A 19165-nucleotide genomic window follows, 5' to 3' on the forward strand; every position below is an offset into this window, starting at 1 on the left:
AATTATACTTTTTATTTCTTCATCACTAACAGGATAAAGGAAAAGGGAGTGTATAGGCGAAGAAAGATTCTTAGGATTATAGTGAGGTGAAGTTTGACTAATTAAATTTTTTACGGAATTCGAAAAATGTAGACTGAAAGATTCTGCTATGTCATGAGGGTCATTCACAAAAATTCTCAAATTATTTTTATATTTACTTGGGTATTTAGAAGAGTTTCGATTTTTACCTCCGACAGTCTTTTGATTTATGATGCGCCAAGCCTCAGCCGTACTATTCTGCGCATTTATCATTTTAATATTAAAATAAGTTTGTTTGGCTAACTTAACTTTGTATTCATGATTTTTTTTAGAATGTTAAACCGTATTCTGAGCTCATGAATTTCTGAATATTTTATAGATCTGAAAATGTCTCTAATAAAATTTCCCTCATTTATTAAATTAGAAGTCAACCAGCCCTTATTTTTAGACTGTTTAGAAAATCGTCTAGTATCCGCCGTTTGCAAAGGAAATGCTTTATCGAATAGTTCCATAATTTTTTCATAAAATATGCAAAACTTGTTACCCGAAGATAAATGTGAGTCTAGAAAGCACCAAGATTCCCTAGATAGCAATTGATTAAAATAATTAATTTGATCTTGTTGCAAAAATACTCACAGTTGTCAATTAAAAATGAAAAGATTTCCAGTCTTACACAAAAAAATAGAAATTCGTAATAAAAATAGGATTCTCGTCGTCGCTTCAGTTACTGCTAAGAGACTGGTGGGTGACAATTCGAACATTCAATTTAAGAGAAAAGCAATTTTTATTTGAAAACTAAACTTTTTTTTCCGTTTTTTGCCAGCAGTTTTTTTTCCGTTTCTCATATTTAAATTACATACATACAAATTAAATATTTTTGGCCATCCTATATAAATAATTATGTTATTGTTTATATCGTTTAATAGAGAATTAAATAACCTTTCAAACGAGCTAGAACACGATCCCTATTCTTATAAGAATCATCGCAAAAAAATCGATTTGTTCCATAATTTATGAATTTGTTTCATAGGTTTGTCACTTGCTGTATATATTTTCCATTGTCCTAATTATATCCAGTGGTATGCTTTTCTTCTTCTTCTTGTTTTTTATATGGACGTGATTCTGTCTATTTTTCAATGAGCCCCCAGTAAGTTGTCGTTCCATCGTTTTCGTGGTCTTCCTACTGGTCGTCTTCCTATTGGGGAACCGTCTCTTACCGTCTTTACTACTCTATTTGTGGTAATTCAGCTTATATGATCTCCAATTTCTTACCCAGTTCTTAATGTTCTGTACCTTGCATCTACGTCGTATATCTGTACTTCTAGCTCTGTCCCATAGTATTTTTCCATCATTTTTTCTAAGTGTTTTCATCTCTGTTATTTCGAACATTCTTTTTGTCCTCTCTATGTCAGGTCGTGTTTCTGCCGCGTATGTTCTTATTGGTCTGATGACTGTTTTTTATTTCTCCACATTGTTTCATTCATGCAAATTGCGGCTCTGTTTAATCTATTCACTTGATCTTCCACTTCTTTTTTGAGCTTTCCGTAGCTAGATAATGTTATGTCTAGATATGGAAACGCCATAACTTGTTCTATTATCTGACCTTCCAGCTCCAATTTACATCTTAGTAAATTTGCTGTTATAACTATGCATTTTGTCTTTTTTTAAGTTGTATTTCTCCCATTTGATATCCATTTTTAGTTTTTATTTTTTTTATTATTTTATCCATAATCAAGTTAAAAAATAAAGGACTCAGGCAATCTCCCTGTCTTATCCTATTGCCAGCTTCAATAGGCTCACTTGGTTCTTCTTTTAGTTTTACTTTTATTTTGTTGTTTTGGTAGATATTTTCGATCGTTTTAATTATTCCTAAAGGTATCTCTCTTGCGTACAATAAGTGGATAACGTTCTTTAATTAGACCCAGTCAAATGACTTCTTAAGATTCACGAAACATAGATATGCCGGTTTTTTGTATTCTAGTGATTTCTTTTGCACTTGCCTTATTAAAAATGTAGCGTCGGTGTATGATCTTCCCGACCTAAAACCTTGTTGTTCTTCTGCTAGTGTTATACTATCATTCAGTTTATTTATTAACTTTGGTTTGTAAATTTTAGTGTTGTGTTTAATAAATTAATTCCTCTGTAATTTTCCGGGCCCGATTTGTCTCCCTTTTTAAAAAGAGGTATTAGGATGCTTGATCTCCATTCTTGAGGAATTCTGTTTTGTTTTATTATTTTTTGGATTAGTTTTAATAGTTGTTTGATCAGATCTAGTCCTCCACGCTATAGGAGTTCATTTGGTATTCTGTCCTTTCCTGGGTATTTTCTGTTTTTTTATTTCCTTAATGGTTCCTTTGCCTCTTCCTCCTCAATATTTATTTCTTCGTTAGCCGTCACCTCTGGTGGTGGTGGTTCATCGTCGTTACCTTTAGCAAATAGGGATCGAACGTAGTCTGCCCATGTTTCCTTCTGAATGTGTTTCGTTTTATTAGTGGTATGCTTTTGTAAGAAGTAATTATTGCGTTAAATAATTATTTTTGTATAATTGTAAGGCATGTTTAAAAATATTTAACGGACTACTACAATAAATAATTGGTTTTACATGATTTTATAGCCCTTTTATAAATACATGCGATTCCACTCTGGTGGTACCCAAATCTCAATAGAAAGTAGTTCTGCTACGGCATGTATATAATTATTATCTATTATTTTTGTTGAACTCTACCGTGAAAGTTTTGTATCAAAGACAGTTATGATAGGTTAAACTTAACTAAAACTCGTACCAAAGAATATATATTCTTTGCTCGTACATTGCGTTTAAGTACCGAAGATGTCGTTACTTTTATTAATTGGTTGTATAATTAGTTTTTTAATTCTTCTGCTATTAATGCTAAAGTTGTTAATGGACTTTGAACGTATTAAGTGCACTAGCGATATTTGTTTGTTGGGAAAAACTGCATTAGTTACAGGTGGCAGTAAAGGTAAATTTTATTTTTTTAAAATAATATATATATATATATATATATATATATATATATATATATATATATATATATAAGACGATTTTGTTTTATTTTCGTGCTAATATCGGTGAAATAAGACTTAAGTTTGAAGAAAAATTAACATTTAATTATTATTTTGCATGCTTTTTAGCCTATATTACATTAACGAAAAATAAAAATTTAAATAAAATAATATTAATGCCAAAAGAGTAGGAATTTCACAAGCGGGAAAACACTTTTGCACGGAGAAAATTATAAAAAGTGTAGACACACTTTCTGTTAGTTGTTGTCCTCTTCTTGATCATCTTGGGCCAAAATATTTTCATAAAAACTATGGTAAGCTTCTGGTATCATACTCGAATGGCATAAGTATACCAAATCTTTCTTTTTGGCCATTTGAATTTTTGGCTGTTCTTTGTAGACAGGTTTAAGTAGCACTTCTCGTATATTATGTGTAGTCCGCGATGATGTTTTTAGATTAAAAGAATTCCATAGTTCGTCATCATAGTTGTACTTAAAGAAAATTATGTGCGGACTATCTTTTCTACATTGCAGAATTTTTATATCTGTCCACTTCACATTTTCTTTATTTTGATCAATTTTATAATTGTTTCCCAACAGAAAGGAAACATGTTTAAAATCAATGAAGTCCTTTGTTTCCATTTCTCGAACTATGTAGGGTGAACCACTTTTTTTGCTACATTTCACTACAGTTGCCCATTCAGTAGGAACATAAATTGGACCGCTCTTCAGCACTCTTTTCTTTTGTCGCTCTATTACTGAGTGCATGTTGTCACCAGCGTTTTGTGTGTGACCTGTTATTAAAAACTTGTGGGTAATCGATTCTATATGACTCACATTAGTAACAACATACAAATACATAGAGGCGATAAATTTATTTTTGTTCTGCCCGGCACAGTTGTCGCTAAAAAAAATTAAATGTTTGCTTATTACATGATTTGTCATGTAATAATAGACACAACTTGCAATTTCATTACTTCCCCGTTTCGTTACAGACTCATTCCACATAAAGCGGTATCCTTGTTTGGATACGTTATCAAATAATGTGAAATTATACACATTTAAACGTCGCTTATAATAAAACATTGATACATCTCCGCATGGCGTCTGTAATACAGCTTGAAGATCGTAATCGCAAACGGAATATTGATTTATATCATTATTAGCTAATTCTAGATCTTGTTTCTTTGATTCGCGTGCTTGATTTTTGTTTTTAATATGCAAGTCGTAGTTGTCCTGCAATGATTTTCTCTGCTCTTCATTAGAGTTTTTATACACTTCACACTCAAAACATTGATCTTTTTTAGGAGAAAAGAATCCAATGTTAAATTCATAATTAAATATGCTTTCATAGTGATGTTCCTTAAGACAAATATCGCCGTCTGAAATACACTTATCTTTATTTAGTCTATACATTTCGGATATGGTTAAGCTACCATCAATAAAAACTCTACTAGTTTGAGCCCTTAAATAGTGACTTTCGATGGTCGGAAACATCTTTATGTGCTGACGTATTTTTTCCAAGGCAACTTTATCAGATTTTTTATGAGCCACATGCTTCCCTCTTCGATCATCTTCGAGGATACCAGCATCATCAGTTTTCTTCCATGTGGTGTAAATGTATCGATCACTCACTCCCAAAGTATTGAGAAAAAACGTCTTGCATACTTGAGTGTTCTTGTCATTAATCCTAAATTTATATTGCAAGTTATGTTTGCGATTGCTTCCATGTGTTTTATTTTGATACTTAGGTCTAACTTCATTGGTGTGTCGTGATATAAAGTCTCTTTGTAAATTTATGTTACCCAGGTCCCAAAATTTTCGATGAATATGCGTTCTTATATCCACAGAATTTTCAAAACATTTTAAACGACAAGTTTGAGAACAAGCTTCTTTCATTTGTCGAGCGTGCATGATTGTACCTTTATTTGACTTGTAGGACTTACCAGAGTTGCGAAGTTTCTTGACCTTATTTCGTCTCCATTCTTCAGGATTTGCACTTCGTTTTCTCTTACAAGATACACTGTAACTGTCACTTTCACGGTCACTATCTTCAGTAGCTTCGATTGGTGTTTCCATTAATGCAGCTTCATAGGTTGGAATTTGTTCTGGGAGATATGGGAGATCTTACATAGAATCATAATTGGAAAAGTCGTTTTCTGCATCAAAATGTCCTCTTCCATATCTTCAGTAGCTTCGTTTTTTGTTTCCATTAATGTAGCGTCATAAGTTGGAATTGGTTCTGGGAGATCTCTCTCTAAGTCCTCAGTCCTCTCTCGGTATTTCAACGTTCGTTAAAATTTGAACTTGATCACCGATAGCAGTTCATGAAGTACCATTGATAGCATCTGAAAATAATAATGATTTTAAAGTTAAAACAAACAATAATTGAGTAAGAAACAGAAGAATAGAATATAATGACCACGGTTTGAAAAAACAGGTAGACATGGCTACACCGAAAGAAGAAGAAAAAGAAGAAGTTGAAACAATCTCTGTAAATAAGTAGTACTATTGTTATCGTGCGGTTTCGAATATAAAATTATTTTGATAAATAAACTTTAGTATTATTGTTTCTCTAATACATTGTGTCTATGTACTTTTAATCATTTCGCTTCAATCAGAAGTATTTTTTTGAACGCCCCTATTTCGTTCAGTTTACACTAGTCGTAGAAATTCTCACCATTGAATTTGAAAACAAGAGTAGATAAATAAATTATAATCATCATCATCATTCAATCTTCGCTTATCCACTGCCGGACATAGATCTCCCTCATAATTTTCCATCTATTTCGATCTTGTGCCTCTTGCATCCAATTCCTAGATTATAATACAACGATTAATTTATATTCAACTTACTCTGCATGTCGTTGCTATCCTCACTTGTCTGCGCACACAGGGATAAAATCCTCAATGTTCTGGAACTATTAAATTTTGACATTTTCGAAATCGTTAATTCTGCATCTATCACTTGCAAGGGCTAAAAACAGATTATATTAAAAACTACACTACTTAAATGTACCTACTCGTACTTCTTCCCTGAGAACTTGTTTCTAATGAGTTAATAGGGAAGGTAAAGAGAAAGTAATCTCCAACAACGATAGGAATAGTACTAAACATTACATTTAATGCTTCTTCAGGATATGCTAAAATATGGTTAGAATTATTTTTATCAGTAAACACAATGAAATTATAATTAAAAACATTGTATAAAACTAGCACAAAAGCTTACAACATGAGGTTAATCCATTAAATTTTGAAATTCACAAAACATTAAACTTAAGTATAATATGTATATATTACAATATTTTAATTTTATTTAATTTTGTAAGAATCATGTTTGACAGTAATTATTATTTTGTTTAATTTATGTCAGAAAGACACTCGTTTTTGTTTATTATATTTTTTGTTATTGATAACTAGTTTTCGATTATTGTAGGGTTGCGTACAAAGTGGTGTCAAATATGAATATTAAAATTTTTTTAATTTAGTCAGGAAATTTAATATTAGGGAAATATATATATATATATATATATATATATATATATATATATATATATATATATATATATATATATATCTATATACTAATAAACGGTGAATGGTTGAATAACATTAGATATGCAGATGACACTATAGTTTTTGCCGATAATCTGAATGACTTACAGATATTAACAAATCGCATAACAGAAGTCAGCAACAGATACGGACTAGCTCTTAACATAAAGAAAATCAAATTTATGACAATTAGTAAAAAACCAATACTAAACGCTCAACTTACAATCAACCAACAGAATATCGAAAGAGTCGAGCAATATACATATCTAGGCACCAATTTAAATAGCCAATGGGACCACTCAACAGAAATTAAACAGCGAATAATAAAAGCAAAAGCAGCATTCGTTAGAATGAGAACTATTTTCAACAGTAGAGACATATCATTAAAAACAAAATGCCGTCTATTGAACTGCTACATATTCACAGTTCTGCTCTACGGAATGGAAGCATGGACACTGACTGTTGCATCTATGAATCGGCTCGAAGCTTTCGAAATGTGGTGTTATAGGCTCATCTTACGTATATCCTGGGTTGACAGAGTTACTAATGTGGAGGTCCTGCGTAGAATGGGGGAAGAATGTGAAATTCTCATGACCGTCAAAACTAAAAAGTTGGAATATCTAGGTCATGTAATGAGAAATTAAGAACGTTACGGCCTTCTCCAGCTGATTCTCCAAGGGAAAGTAAATGGTAAGAGAGGACTGGGAAGAAGACGCATTTCCTGTCTTCAAAATTTGCGAAAGTGGTATAACACGACTACCACTGAACTGTTCCGCGCTGCAATAAGCAAAGTGAAGATAGCCGTGATGATCGCCAACGTCCGGAACGGATAGGCACTTTAAGAAGAAGAAGATATATATATCGTCATACTTCTTTTTCTCAGCCGAAGAGAAAAATAAAAATTAATAAATAGACCATTTAAATAAATTTTCAAGACATCCTGGTAAACAAAATTTATGTATTAGATTAGGATAAGATTAGATTAACAGAAAGTTTTGCCTGTCAACAACTGATTTTTAAACACTCGCAGGTAAAATCTTTTTATATAGAATTAGAAAGCCCATACTCATTATAATCTTTTCATTGTATATGACCTAGGATTAAGATATTGTAATTAACCTTTTGTTATAGGAATGAATTATGTATTTGTAACCAAAGGGAAAGCCAGTTTTAAAGCAAACATTTTAGTTTCTCTGGAAACAGAGTTTTTTCTTAATGATTGTAAACAAAATAAAGCTTTTTAATTGGACAGTTTTTTTTTGAATGGGAGAATTGATAGTCGATGTATAAGCAAAGTGGCAGTTGCCATTTGGATCATCGAGAGGAAAGGTCGCGTCTCGATAGAGGGTGTGTTCATGAGTTTGGATACCGGCATTGCGAAAGGAAGTTAGCAGAATTGTGGAAGGAGATTACAAGTCGATGAAAAGATATCCTTGGATCTAAAGTGGGCAGTTTCTGAAATACGTAGGAAATAGTTTGGCCGAACCGGCCGTTACAATTTTTTGAAACGGCCGGTTTCATTACTTGAAAAACATGCCTCGTATATATATATATATATATATATATATATATATATATATATATATATACATATGTCCAAAAGTTTGGAATATTGGAATATTTCAGCTTTTTATCGATTTTTATATATAAAATCTTCTGAATAGTTAAACATTATTTTGTTTTAATACTCAACAATACTAAATAAATTTCAAAACCAGATAAACGATATGCAAAAAAATTCTTTATTCTATTGGAGTGAAAAACTTACAATGTACAACTTACATTTAAAAAAAAATTAGTATATAAAAAATAATTTTTAATAAAACTAATAGTTAGTATTTCCTCCATTGGCCTGTATGCATGCCTGTAGGCGATTTGGCATGCTGCCCATTAACTGGTCGAGCTGGGCTTGCGGAATTCTCTCCCATTCTTCACGAGCAGCATCTTTTAGTTCTCGAAGTGTAATAGGACGATTGTTTCGCTTCTTCATGCATGTTTTGAGAATGTCCCAAGCATGTTCAATAACGTTCATGTCGAGGGAATTTGAAGGCCACTGTAATGTAGATATTCCTTCTTCTTCCAGAAAATTTTGTACTGCTGCTGTTCGATGAGGAGGTGCGTTGTCATGCATAAACACAAATTCATCACCTACTGCTCCTCGGAATAGACGTACGACAGGATTTAAAACTTCCTCGATGTACACAGCACGAGTGACTCTTCTCTTCAGAACCAGCAGTGGCGTCCGTGTACCACTCATAATACCACCCCAAACCATAATACCTTCAAATGGGACACGCAGTTGGGCTGTTTCTAGTCGGACTTGTCGTCCTGGGGCCCTCCAAACCAGTGTTCTTCGCGAATCAGATACCAAGCCAATTTTTGACTCATCAGAGAACATCACGTTATTCCAGTTAGGACCATGATGTACCATTGCTCTAGCCCATTGCAACCTTACTATTTTGTGTTGGTAGGTTAGTTTAGGAACACGTAGCGGTCTTCTACGATACAAATTTACCACATTTAGTCTACGTGTTATTGTTTGCCGTGAAATATTCAGTCCTTGAAGCCTAGAAATTTCTCTGGATATACCACTTGTAGATTCCAGACGATTTCTACGAGCTATCAATGTTATTTGCCGGTCTTGTGCTGCTGTTGTATCGATCGATCGATTGATCGATCCTTGACGTCATTTGTATCTTGGAATTTTTTTTTTATTTTTGATACAGCACTCTGAATAACATCAACAATATTCGCGATATAACTTTGACTAAAGCCCTGTTGTAACAAAGCAATTACTCTAGATCTGTCAAAATGAGATATCACGTTTCTAGGCATTTTTAAACGGCTCAATTCAAATTTAAACAAAGACTGAAATAATGTGTAAATACGCTAATCAGTTGAATGTGACCAAAATCATACAAAAACGATTCAAATTTTTTATCATTTCCATTTAAAAACGCTCTAGAGTGAATATCAACAACAGGTTTAAAACCACCATAGGCGTAGATATATTATTTGTACGTATTCCAAACTTTTGGACGTGTATATAATATATATATATATATATATATATATATATATATATATATATATATATATATATATATATATATATATATATATATATATATATATATATATATAAACAAACGCTATCTCATATTTTACTATATTTAAATATATTTATAATTGTCGAAACAGATTTACAACAAAAGTGAATCAAGGAGAAGAAAGTTTGTGCAAAAACTACATTAAAATCATTTTAAATCACATATACATCGCATTAAGTTTATCTATTAAAAAAAAGGTAGAAATTGTGTCAAGAAGTAGTTTATTCAGTAGCGTACTAAAGTCAATTTGATTTAGCTGAGTACCTACTCTAAATTATTTACACAGGAGAAATTAATTAATAGAATTAATAATATTTTTAATAATAACTTATTAATATTGTTATTAATCAGTTTGCGTGTTTTTGGCTGTTTATATTTTGAAATTCTTTTTCTATTCTTTCGTTAATTTTTGAAGTTTTTTAAAACAAATTCCTTTCCACATCCTTTCTGGGCTTATGTATATTTGTTGGCCATAAATAATAATAATGCAATTTACTGTGGATGACGTCTCTAAGATGGTTGTTGTGATTGAAAACGAGCTGAATGTTACGTACAAAGTATATAATAGAAATATCGTAATATTGAGTGCCATCATCTCTTACATAGAGTTGAGGCTTTATTCGGTCTCTTTGGCTTCTCGGATATTTCTTGGTTTATAGACCAGGTTGCCTTCAATATGGAGATCTCTGTCTAGCATTCCAGTTTCCGTCATCAAGAATGTTTACGTCAAATCACACCCAAATACCATATCAGTGCGTTTTCCTGCAAACTTGCATCGACTGTATAAAAAACATACTATTCTATATCTTTTGTGTTTGGTACTTGCATTATATCGTCAACACACGTTTCTTTGAAACGTATATATATATATATATATATATATATATATATATATATATATATATATATATATATAGTTGTACTCGGAGTACTAACGTAGGCATCATTGGTTGCCTAAGGTGTACAGATGATCATTGTATGGCCAAGTCATAGTATTATTAGCACGCGTGTCTATTTATTGTATCTTACAATAAAAAATAATAAAAAGCCCGTTGTAGAGTTTATAGTCTAGAAAACAAAGGTTTTTAACTCGCAATTTTTCCGGAAAAAATCGATTTACTTGAAAATGTTAGAATAAGTAGTGGATAGTCCAAGGATTAAAATATATATCATGTCGAAAGACGCTTTTACCATGGGGTTAGTTGCCAACCCATCTCGAGGGTGGAATTTTTTTATTATATTTTCAAAATTTTAAAAATTGGTAGAAAAATTAATTCTATGCAAAGAATGTTCAATACATTTTTTTTAATAAAATAAATAGTTTTAATAGAAAAAAATCAATGTTTTAAATCAGTTTTCTGCTAAGAATTTAAAAAGTATGCTTTTTATCAAAAAACAGTAATTAACAAAAATGCACTTTTTAAAAAAATTAATAAAATATATTTTTTTAAATTTTCTTTAAGACAAATATTAATCGAGCTATACTTTATTATAGGTTAGTATTCTTCGTCTAATGATAAGTTTTGAAGTTTCAAAGTCAAATGACGGGAAAAATTAACATTTTTCGAGGATAACTTATCGAAACTAATTAAAGTATTTAAAAAGACTGATATTTTAAAAAATAGTTAAAAATATTTAAAAAAATATCTATACCATATATTTATATCTCATATACATATCTATATATCTAACCCGCTAATTACCACTTCTTTATTTATGTATTATTAATATATTCTAGAAGTTTGGCTTCAATGACTTACAATGGTTAGTTTTAAAAAAATGGAGCTAAAAGCCAATAACGAATTTTTGTAGTTTGGTAAAAAATGCCCTATTCTTCAAAATAAAAAGATTAGCATTAGAAATACTAAAAAAAAATGTTTATATGTAAAATTGTAGCTTTTTAATTTTCAAGAATTTATTTTACGAAAATTTTGTACGGTAAAAATTTAGTGAGACATTGACAATTAAAACTTGTACTAATATGCAAAAACTACCTTTACCAACCCTTTCAAAGTCACCCCCTTTTGTAGCTGAGGGTTTTAAAATATTAATAAACTTGCAGCTCTTGTAAAAAACTGAAAAATTCTTTTTACAGAATTTTACAAAAAGAAGTTACAAAATAAAAAAGTTATGGTTAAAAAAACAATAAATTTTTTTGGAAAAAATGGAGAAATCCAATTGGAAGCATCATAATGTCCGTTAGCCATGTTTTTTGTATTTTGTACGTTAGAAACTTATATACACGCATACATTCATTCACATTCGGCTCATGGAACCATAAAACACGAATACTGACATATACATGTTTATGTAAGCGTGTATCCGTAAATTTTACTACGAAAAATAGCGCCGTCAAGTTGTCATCACTCGTGCCTACTGTAGATGCTTTAGATAAGCAATTAAAAAGGACTTACCTTCAGGTCCAGTAGTGGCTTGGAAACTACAATATTCAACCAACTGACCAAGGGTGATTTTCAAAAGATTGGTTGTTGCATCCATTAAAAATGAGAGAGTAGCCTGCTCCTGAAGAACTTTTAAAAGTGATATTTTGTCACTGCAAGAAAGTTTCCCGTGCCACATATAGCTGCAGCAAACTGAGTTATTTTGTAATCCAACTTGCTTTGGTTGTTCTGGTGATAATTGTAGTAATAGTACTCCAGTAATGAAAGATGAGGAAGAAGATGGTGAACGAAACGACACGAATGACAAAAATGAAGTTTGAAATTTAATAATGCAATATATGTATATATGTATAATATATACATATATAATAATGCAATATATGTATAATGCAATGTATATAATATGAGATTTGATTTATAAATGTATGATTTACGAATATTTGAATGTGATATAATATATATTAAAGGTTTGTATTAATTTTATGTTTCGATTATCATTACGTAATTCACACCAAATTTTAAGTTTTTTATCTTAACTTTTTTTATACATTTTGGCAATGAAGGGCTAATTACTCCTTAAAAATGAATTTTCAAAGGGTTGAAATATTTAAAAATTATACTTAACCCATTAGCGCCGAGATTACGCTAGGCGCTTACACTCTCTAGTTTTTGTTGAAAATAATAATCCAAAAATTAAAAGCCATTAAAATCCAATAAACCAAAAATAGAGATTTATTCATAAAAAATATAATTCATTGTGATTAATTATAAAAATTTACACTATCGAGAGTGAAATGATATAAAACAAGAAGTGCATAGTCCAATATCATATTTTAAACACATTGTTCTAACGATAAATTTGTACGTTTTAGACGCACATCTCTTTTTCCCATCTGGAATGTACTGCATCAAATGATTGATGGTGTCAAAACGAATGTCATCCTACATTCGGCTATCGACAGATCCTGTCAAGGAAGCCGACGGTCTTCCGCTTCCTTTACTAAGTACACTATACTTCGCTAAATTTTTTTATACAATACAGTTCTATTATATAATATCCAACTATTTTGTAATGCAACATCGAGCATCCATGTAAAAATTGGCCAATACCATTTTTTGCCACGAATATAGATCCGGTAGCAACTTACATTCTGATCCATTTGATCAGTTCCTCCCATAAATGTCTTATACTTGACCATAAATTTCGGTCTAGAAACAAGTATGTTTCGTTTGAGTTTCTGAGAAAACCTTCTTACTTGACCTACTTCTTGAGTGCCACAGGATGCTGAAATCATTGTTTCTACTGCATTATCCATCCACCGGACAAATAATTGTCGATCATTTCGTTCAATAGCTGTTTCAAAATAAGCTCAATCCTTTTTTGATAAACTCATTTTTAGGAGTTAACGGACATTCTCTGGGAACTCGGTTTTCGCGAATGGTTTCTATGGCAACATAACCACGAAATTTTAAAAATAAAAATAAAGCCGTTCCCGAAAACAAAGTATCCATATAAGTATTGTATCTTAGATTGCTTTTCTCGGCTGGCAGATCGTCTAATGGTAATAACAAAGGACTAGTAGCTTTTCCAAATAGCAAATAGTTTTTCATAGTCATTATTTGATTTTGGATTTTTTCCTTGGTATAAGTCAAAGTTAACTAAATACCCATTGTTTGTGTTGACACACCACATTTTGTATCCAAATTTAATTGGCTTTCCTCTAATAAACTCCTTTGCAGCTATGTCTGCCAAAGTATTTTATCATACTTTCATCGTAAGGTAAATATTCTTCCGGTACAAAATTTTCAACACAACTTTTTTTAAGCATTTTAACAGTGCAAAAACCGGCACATCTATAAAAATCGATCTCTTCGTATGGCCTTAAATACTACATAATTTTTTATGTAGTATATAGTATATGTGTAGTTTTATGATCGTCATTATAATCCCAATAATGTCGCTTGGATGATAATTGATTATATCCACTTATATATAAAATAGTAATAAACAAACGGATATCTTCACCTGTTGTCTTGGGATCGGGACAATTTAAAAATAATGCATAGCGACAACTGCAAATTGTTTCATTTGTTCATATTTAGAATAGTTGGGTTTTGGAAATGCCGATGCACGTTTTTTTTCAAAGTCTGCTCCCTTCAGACATTGAGGTTGATTTCGAGGCTTAAAAAGTCTCTTTGAAATCCAATTTTTTACCACTTCAGATTTAAAATTATACCCAGGAATGTCTTCATTGTGTATAGAATCTTCGTTCAAACCAATGATTTCATTGTTTGGTAGTTGGATTTATGCTCCTGCGCTTAATTGACGGAATGAAACGTTATCTACCAGCCTTAAAATAACATTACATTACATTTTTTATAAGGACATACATTTTTATTATAAAAGATTTGATTACTACATCACTACATACCCTCCTTCATCTTCATCTCCTAAATCCTCGTCACTGTCTAAGTTTATATCTGGAAGTTCTACAAGAATATCGTCATCTAGTTCATCATTATAAATTATATCAAGCGCGTGAGCAAGCGAAAAACCTCGTCTAGAACAACAATGATAAAATTTAAAATATGGATAGTACAAGCGCCTAGCGTTGTTTAAAGGCAACGGTAGGGTTACAACAGGTACTGACAAGTAGTTATTTATCAATTCATTTAAATCATTTAAAATATGTTTTGTTAGAAGTATAATCAACACAAATTTAACATATATAAATAATAAGTTTCATTTATATCGAAATTATGTTACTTACTCAAATAGAATGTCCATTATTTTCAAGTTCTAATATTATACTATACTTTAAATTCACCAAACTAACAAACAGTTCTTAACATCGCAAATAAATAGGCATAACTAAGTGTGGGCGATTATGGTTGATGGAATTGACAAGGTCACACCTCTTTTATGGTTGTTTTATGACTTCAAGCTACTCCCAAATACTGTCATGTTTGCCGTTGCTTTAAAGCAACGCACAACGCTAATGGGTTTATTATTATCCAATTCATCTTAACCAAATTTTACTGTTTTTTAACTTTTCTATAGAGTTCGGAATAAAGGGTAGTTTTCAAATACAACAACTCCATCCTTAGTTCTCAGAATCTTTCTATTAACCCTTTTATACGTGATCACAAAAAGATGCATAGAAGATGGAACTGAGAAAGTCCAAACGGTATAGAAGGAACTAAATCTACTATATCATAAGTGAGAAAAAACAAATAATTAAAGATGTAACAGTACTGAACAAGTTCACCACAAGCAGTGACCACAGAATGATATGCGCGAAAGTCCAAATCAACATAAAAAGAGAAAAGAACATAATGACTAAAAATTAATCTCATGGTATCTGGACACCCCCATTAGATATAAACCAATATCAGGCACATATCAATAATAAGCTACTACTGCATGTAACCTCCGAGAACGATCTTAACGACTTGAATAATTGCATCATAAACGCCTTACAAGAAAGTCACAGAGTGGATTGTCCTAAAAGAAAATCAGATAGTAAAATGAGATAAATGAGAAGCGATAAGAATGCATACAGCCGCACTCTAAGAGAAATAAATAAAACTGTTTCGAAGACAATCAGGAGAAATTTAAGGACATTTAAAACCGATAATACTAAACGTCTAAAACAGCCTAAAGTTCTACTTAGAAAGCTAAAGAATGGGAAATGCGAAAGTTAATACAGGTCGTCGAAGAAGGAATTATATGAAAATAGACGAGAAGATCAAACATGATTACAAACAGCCATTTCAAAGAAGATCATGAATCAAGGTTCCGAACTAATGCCAGAAATAAAGGTAGATGAGATTCGACAAGCGTTAAGAAAAATAAAAAATACTAAAGCCCCAGGAGAGGATGGAATTGTAACAGAAGCTATGGTAAGTGGAGGAGATATGATATTCAATAAATTAAAGAAACTGTTAAATCTATATTTGCAGCAAAGAGAGGTGCCCAAAGAATGAAACAATGCTATAACCATCCTTTTGCAAAAAAAGGAGGATAGAACGGACCTAAAAAATTATAGACCTATTAGCCTGTTGAACTACAATATACAATCTCTTCACTAGGTTAGTGACATCAAGATTGGAGAAAAAATTAGATTTATGCCAACAGAGAGAGCAGGCAGGATTCCGATCAGATTATGGTACTAATGATCACTTCCATACAGTAAAGACGCTCATTGAAAAATCTATAAAATACAACAAACCTCTTGTCCTCAATTTCATAGATTTTCATAATAAGCGTCCATGATAATTTCCAGCCTCATTATTATAATTTTCATAATAAGCGTCCATAAGTCCAAGCATTCATGATAAGGGTCCGATACGATCGAAATAGACAGCCTTATAGAAGCAATGAATGACAGCAGGATTGACCATAGGTAAAGTGAACTTAGTTACAATATTTACAAAAGTGCCACTATGACTGTTAAGATACACGGTAAAACCCGACCATTAAAAATAAAAGGTGGGATAAGGCAGGGAGATACATTGTCACCGAAATTATTCATAACAGCGTTAGAGTATGTGTTTAAGATGGTCAATTGGGACCACAGAGGAGTAACGATTGACATCAAAAAACTTAACCGAACTTAACTTAACGAATTACTTGAGCGTGGCCAGCCTTTGCTAAACTGCGAGACACACTTAGGGCTAACGTACCAATTAGCCTCACAAGAAAAGTATTTGACCAATGTGTTTTACCGGTTATGACCTATGGGGCGCAAACTATGACTCTAACCAAGACTACGGCTTCGAAATTGAGAGTGGCACAGAGATAAATGGAAGGAACAGTCTATGCTGGTAGTGATGTTGCGGGACCGAATAAAAAACGAAGATCTGCGAGGAAGGACGAGTATTGCTGATGTTGTGGAACGCATACCGGAACTAAAATGGAACTGGGCAGGCCATGTAGCGAGAATACATGACTCATGATGGACGAGCAAAATTACAGATTGGAGGCCAAGAGCAGACAAACGTAGTAGAGGAAGACCACCTACACGTTGGGCTGACGACATCAGGCGTATCACCAAAAATTGGTAACAAAGAGCACAAAATCGCAAAGAATGGAGGAGTTTAAGGGAGGCCTATGTCCAACAGTGGACGTGATAAATGAAGGCTGGATGATGATGTGATCACAATCAAGGCTCTTTAATGACCATAAGGCTATCTCGCCAAGACAACACAAGACTTTTTACACGTTCGAGTAGAGAGTCTACTCGAATATATACTTTTAAATTGATCTAACTGTTTTGTTATTTATATATATATATATATATATTAAATTAATTTTGCTGACACCTAATTTTTATTAAATTGATAAAACAATAAAAAATACAATTAAAAAAAATTGTTTTAAAGCTGTTAAAAAATATTGTTTTTTAGGCATAGGATATGACATAGTTCTTCAACTAGCCTCCAGGGGGTGCAAAATTATCATAGCTAGCAGAACAATAGATGAAAAGTTAAGAAAACAAATTATACATGAAACCAATAACCCAAATATAGTACTAGAATATGTTGATATGACTTCCTTTAAATCAGTACGACTACTTGTAAGTAGGCTAAAACGATCTGAGTCCAAACTAGATATACTAATTAATAACGCTGGGATTCCTGTTTGTTCAAATGCTACAACCGAAGACGGGTTGAACCAAACAATGCAAGTTAACCATTTTAGTGGATTCCTACTGACTCATCTACTTGTGGGTAAGAACAATGTTTAATATTTGTATTGTAGTGCGTTTTATTGTCTCTGTGAACGTTGAAAACAAATATAGAAGCTGTAGCTGTTAAAATTCTATCGCCAGTCAATACATCCATATGCAATGTATACATACCTTCTAATGAAGGTGAACCAAAATACTTTGCAATATTATTTGAACAAATCAATTGGATCAAACAAAGAAAACAAATTAAAAACTTTTTAAATACATCTGAATTTACTCTATTGAACACAGAAGAAAAAACAAACTCTACTATAGGTAATCATTCAGCTATTGATCGGTCGATATACGATTGTTCACCAACATAACCGATTTAACCAAGACACAAAAAACCTCCAGAAAAATTAAAACTTTAAAATTATCTATAAAAATCTATAAAATCTAGAGAGATATACTTTATAAAAATACGACTATCAAGGAGATATAATATATATTTTATACAAATATACGCCCCAACGATTACTCACACTTTAAGTATTTAATTTTTGACTTTAATGCCAAAGTGGGAAAGAGAAATGGCAAGGAACAAGTCATGGAAAAATATGGAGTTGATAAGAGAAATGAAAGAAGAGAAAGACTGGTTAGGTTTGCACTCTACCAAAACCTGCCTATTGCAAATATATTGTTTAGGAAAAAATCGAACAGAAAATGAACTAACTAATAACGAATTGACTTCATTCTCACCAACAAGACTGTTACAATAAAATATGTCAGTCTAATAAATAAATTTTAAACAGGCAGAGATCATAGAATAAACAGAGCAAAAATTGTTCTAGATCTAAAACTGAAAAGAATAAAATTAATCAAAAAACCAACAGTAACCGATATAAATATTAACAATCTAAACTAAAACTGTGATCACTACCAAAGGACAATTGATGAAAGGTTACATGTCCAAATCGACAGCTATCAATGAATGGAAATCATCCTTTATATTGCCAAAGAAATCGGAGGCCCGCAACCACAAACTGAAAATAGAAAACTTCTAATAAAACTAAAACATTGCTAAAGCAAAGAAGCGAAATTAAAATAAGTAGCAGCATACAGAGAATAGATTACACAGAACTTTGTAAGATAATAAGGAAAAGTATTAAGAAAGACATCAGAAAATACAATGAAAGACTGATAGAAAATGCAATTGAAAACAGAAAAAACTATAAAAAAAAAAACAAGAAAAGCATTAAGCATTGGGAGGAACCAAATCGTAACTCTAACAAACGAAAACACCAGAATTACAGATAAAAATGAAATAATACAAATCGTGTCTAAAGTTTACAGCATAATATACAAAGCCCCTGAAATACTTA

The 19165-nt window shown here is 31.7% G+C and overlaps 1 protein-coding gene across 2 annotated transcripts in view; it reads left to right on the forward strand.

Moving 5' to 3' along the window:
• The window catches only part of LOC140440796 (retinol dehydrogenase 14-like), a 55395-nt gene that overhangs the window by 3442 nt on the left and 32788 nt on the right, over positions 1 to 19165 (forward strand). The window contains exons 1-2 of one of the 2 annotated variants that reach the window (XM_072531163.1): positions 2784 to 2999; positions 17518 to 17841. In XM_072531163.1, the coding sequence (XP_072387264.1) occupies positions 2849 to 2999; positions 17518 to 17841 (475 nt within the window). In that variant the 5' untranslated portion in view covers positions 2784 to 2848. Of the gene's footprint in view, positions 1 to 2783; positions 3000 to 17517; positions 17842 to 19165 lie in introns of those variants that run through there. The other variant, XM_072531169.1, reaches the window with a different exon arrangement.

Source organism: Diabrotica undecimpunctata, chromosome 1, assembly GCF_040954645.1.
Source record: "Diabrotica undecimpunctata isolate CICGRU chromosome 1, icDiaUnde3, whole genome shotgun sequence".
Taxonomy (NCBI): domain Eukaryota; kingdom Metazoa; phylum Arthropoda; class Insecta; order Coleoptera; family Chrysomelidae; genus Diabrotica; species Diabrotica undecimpunctata.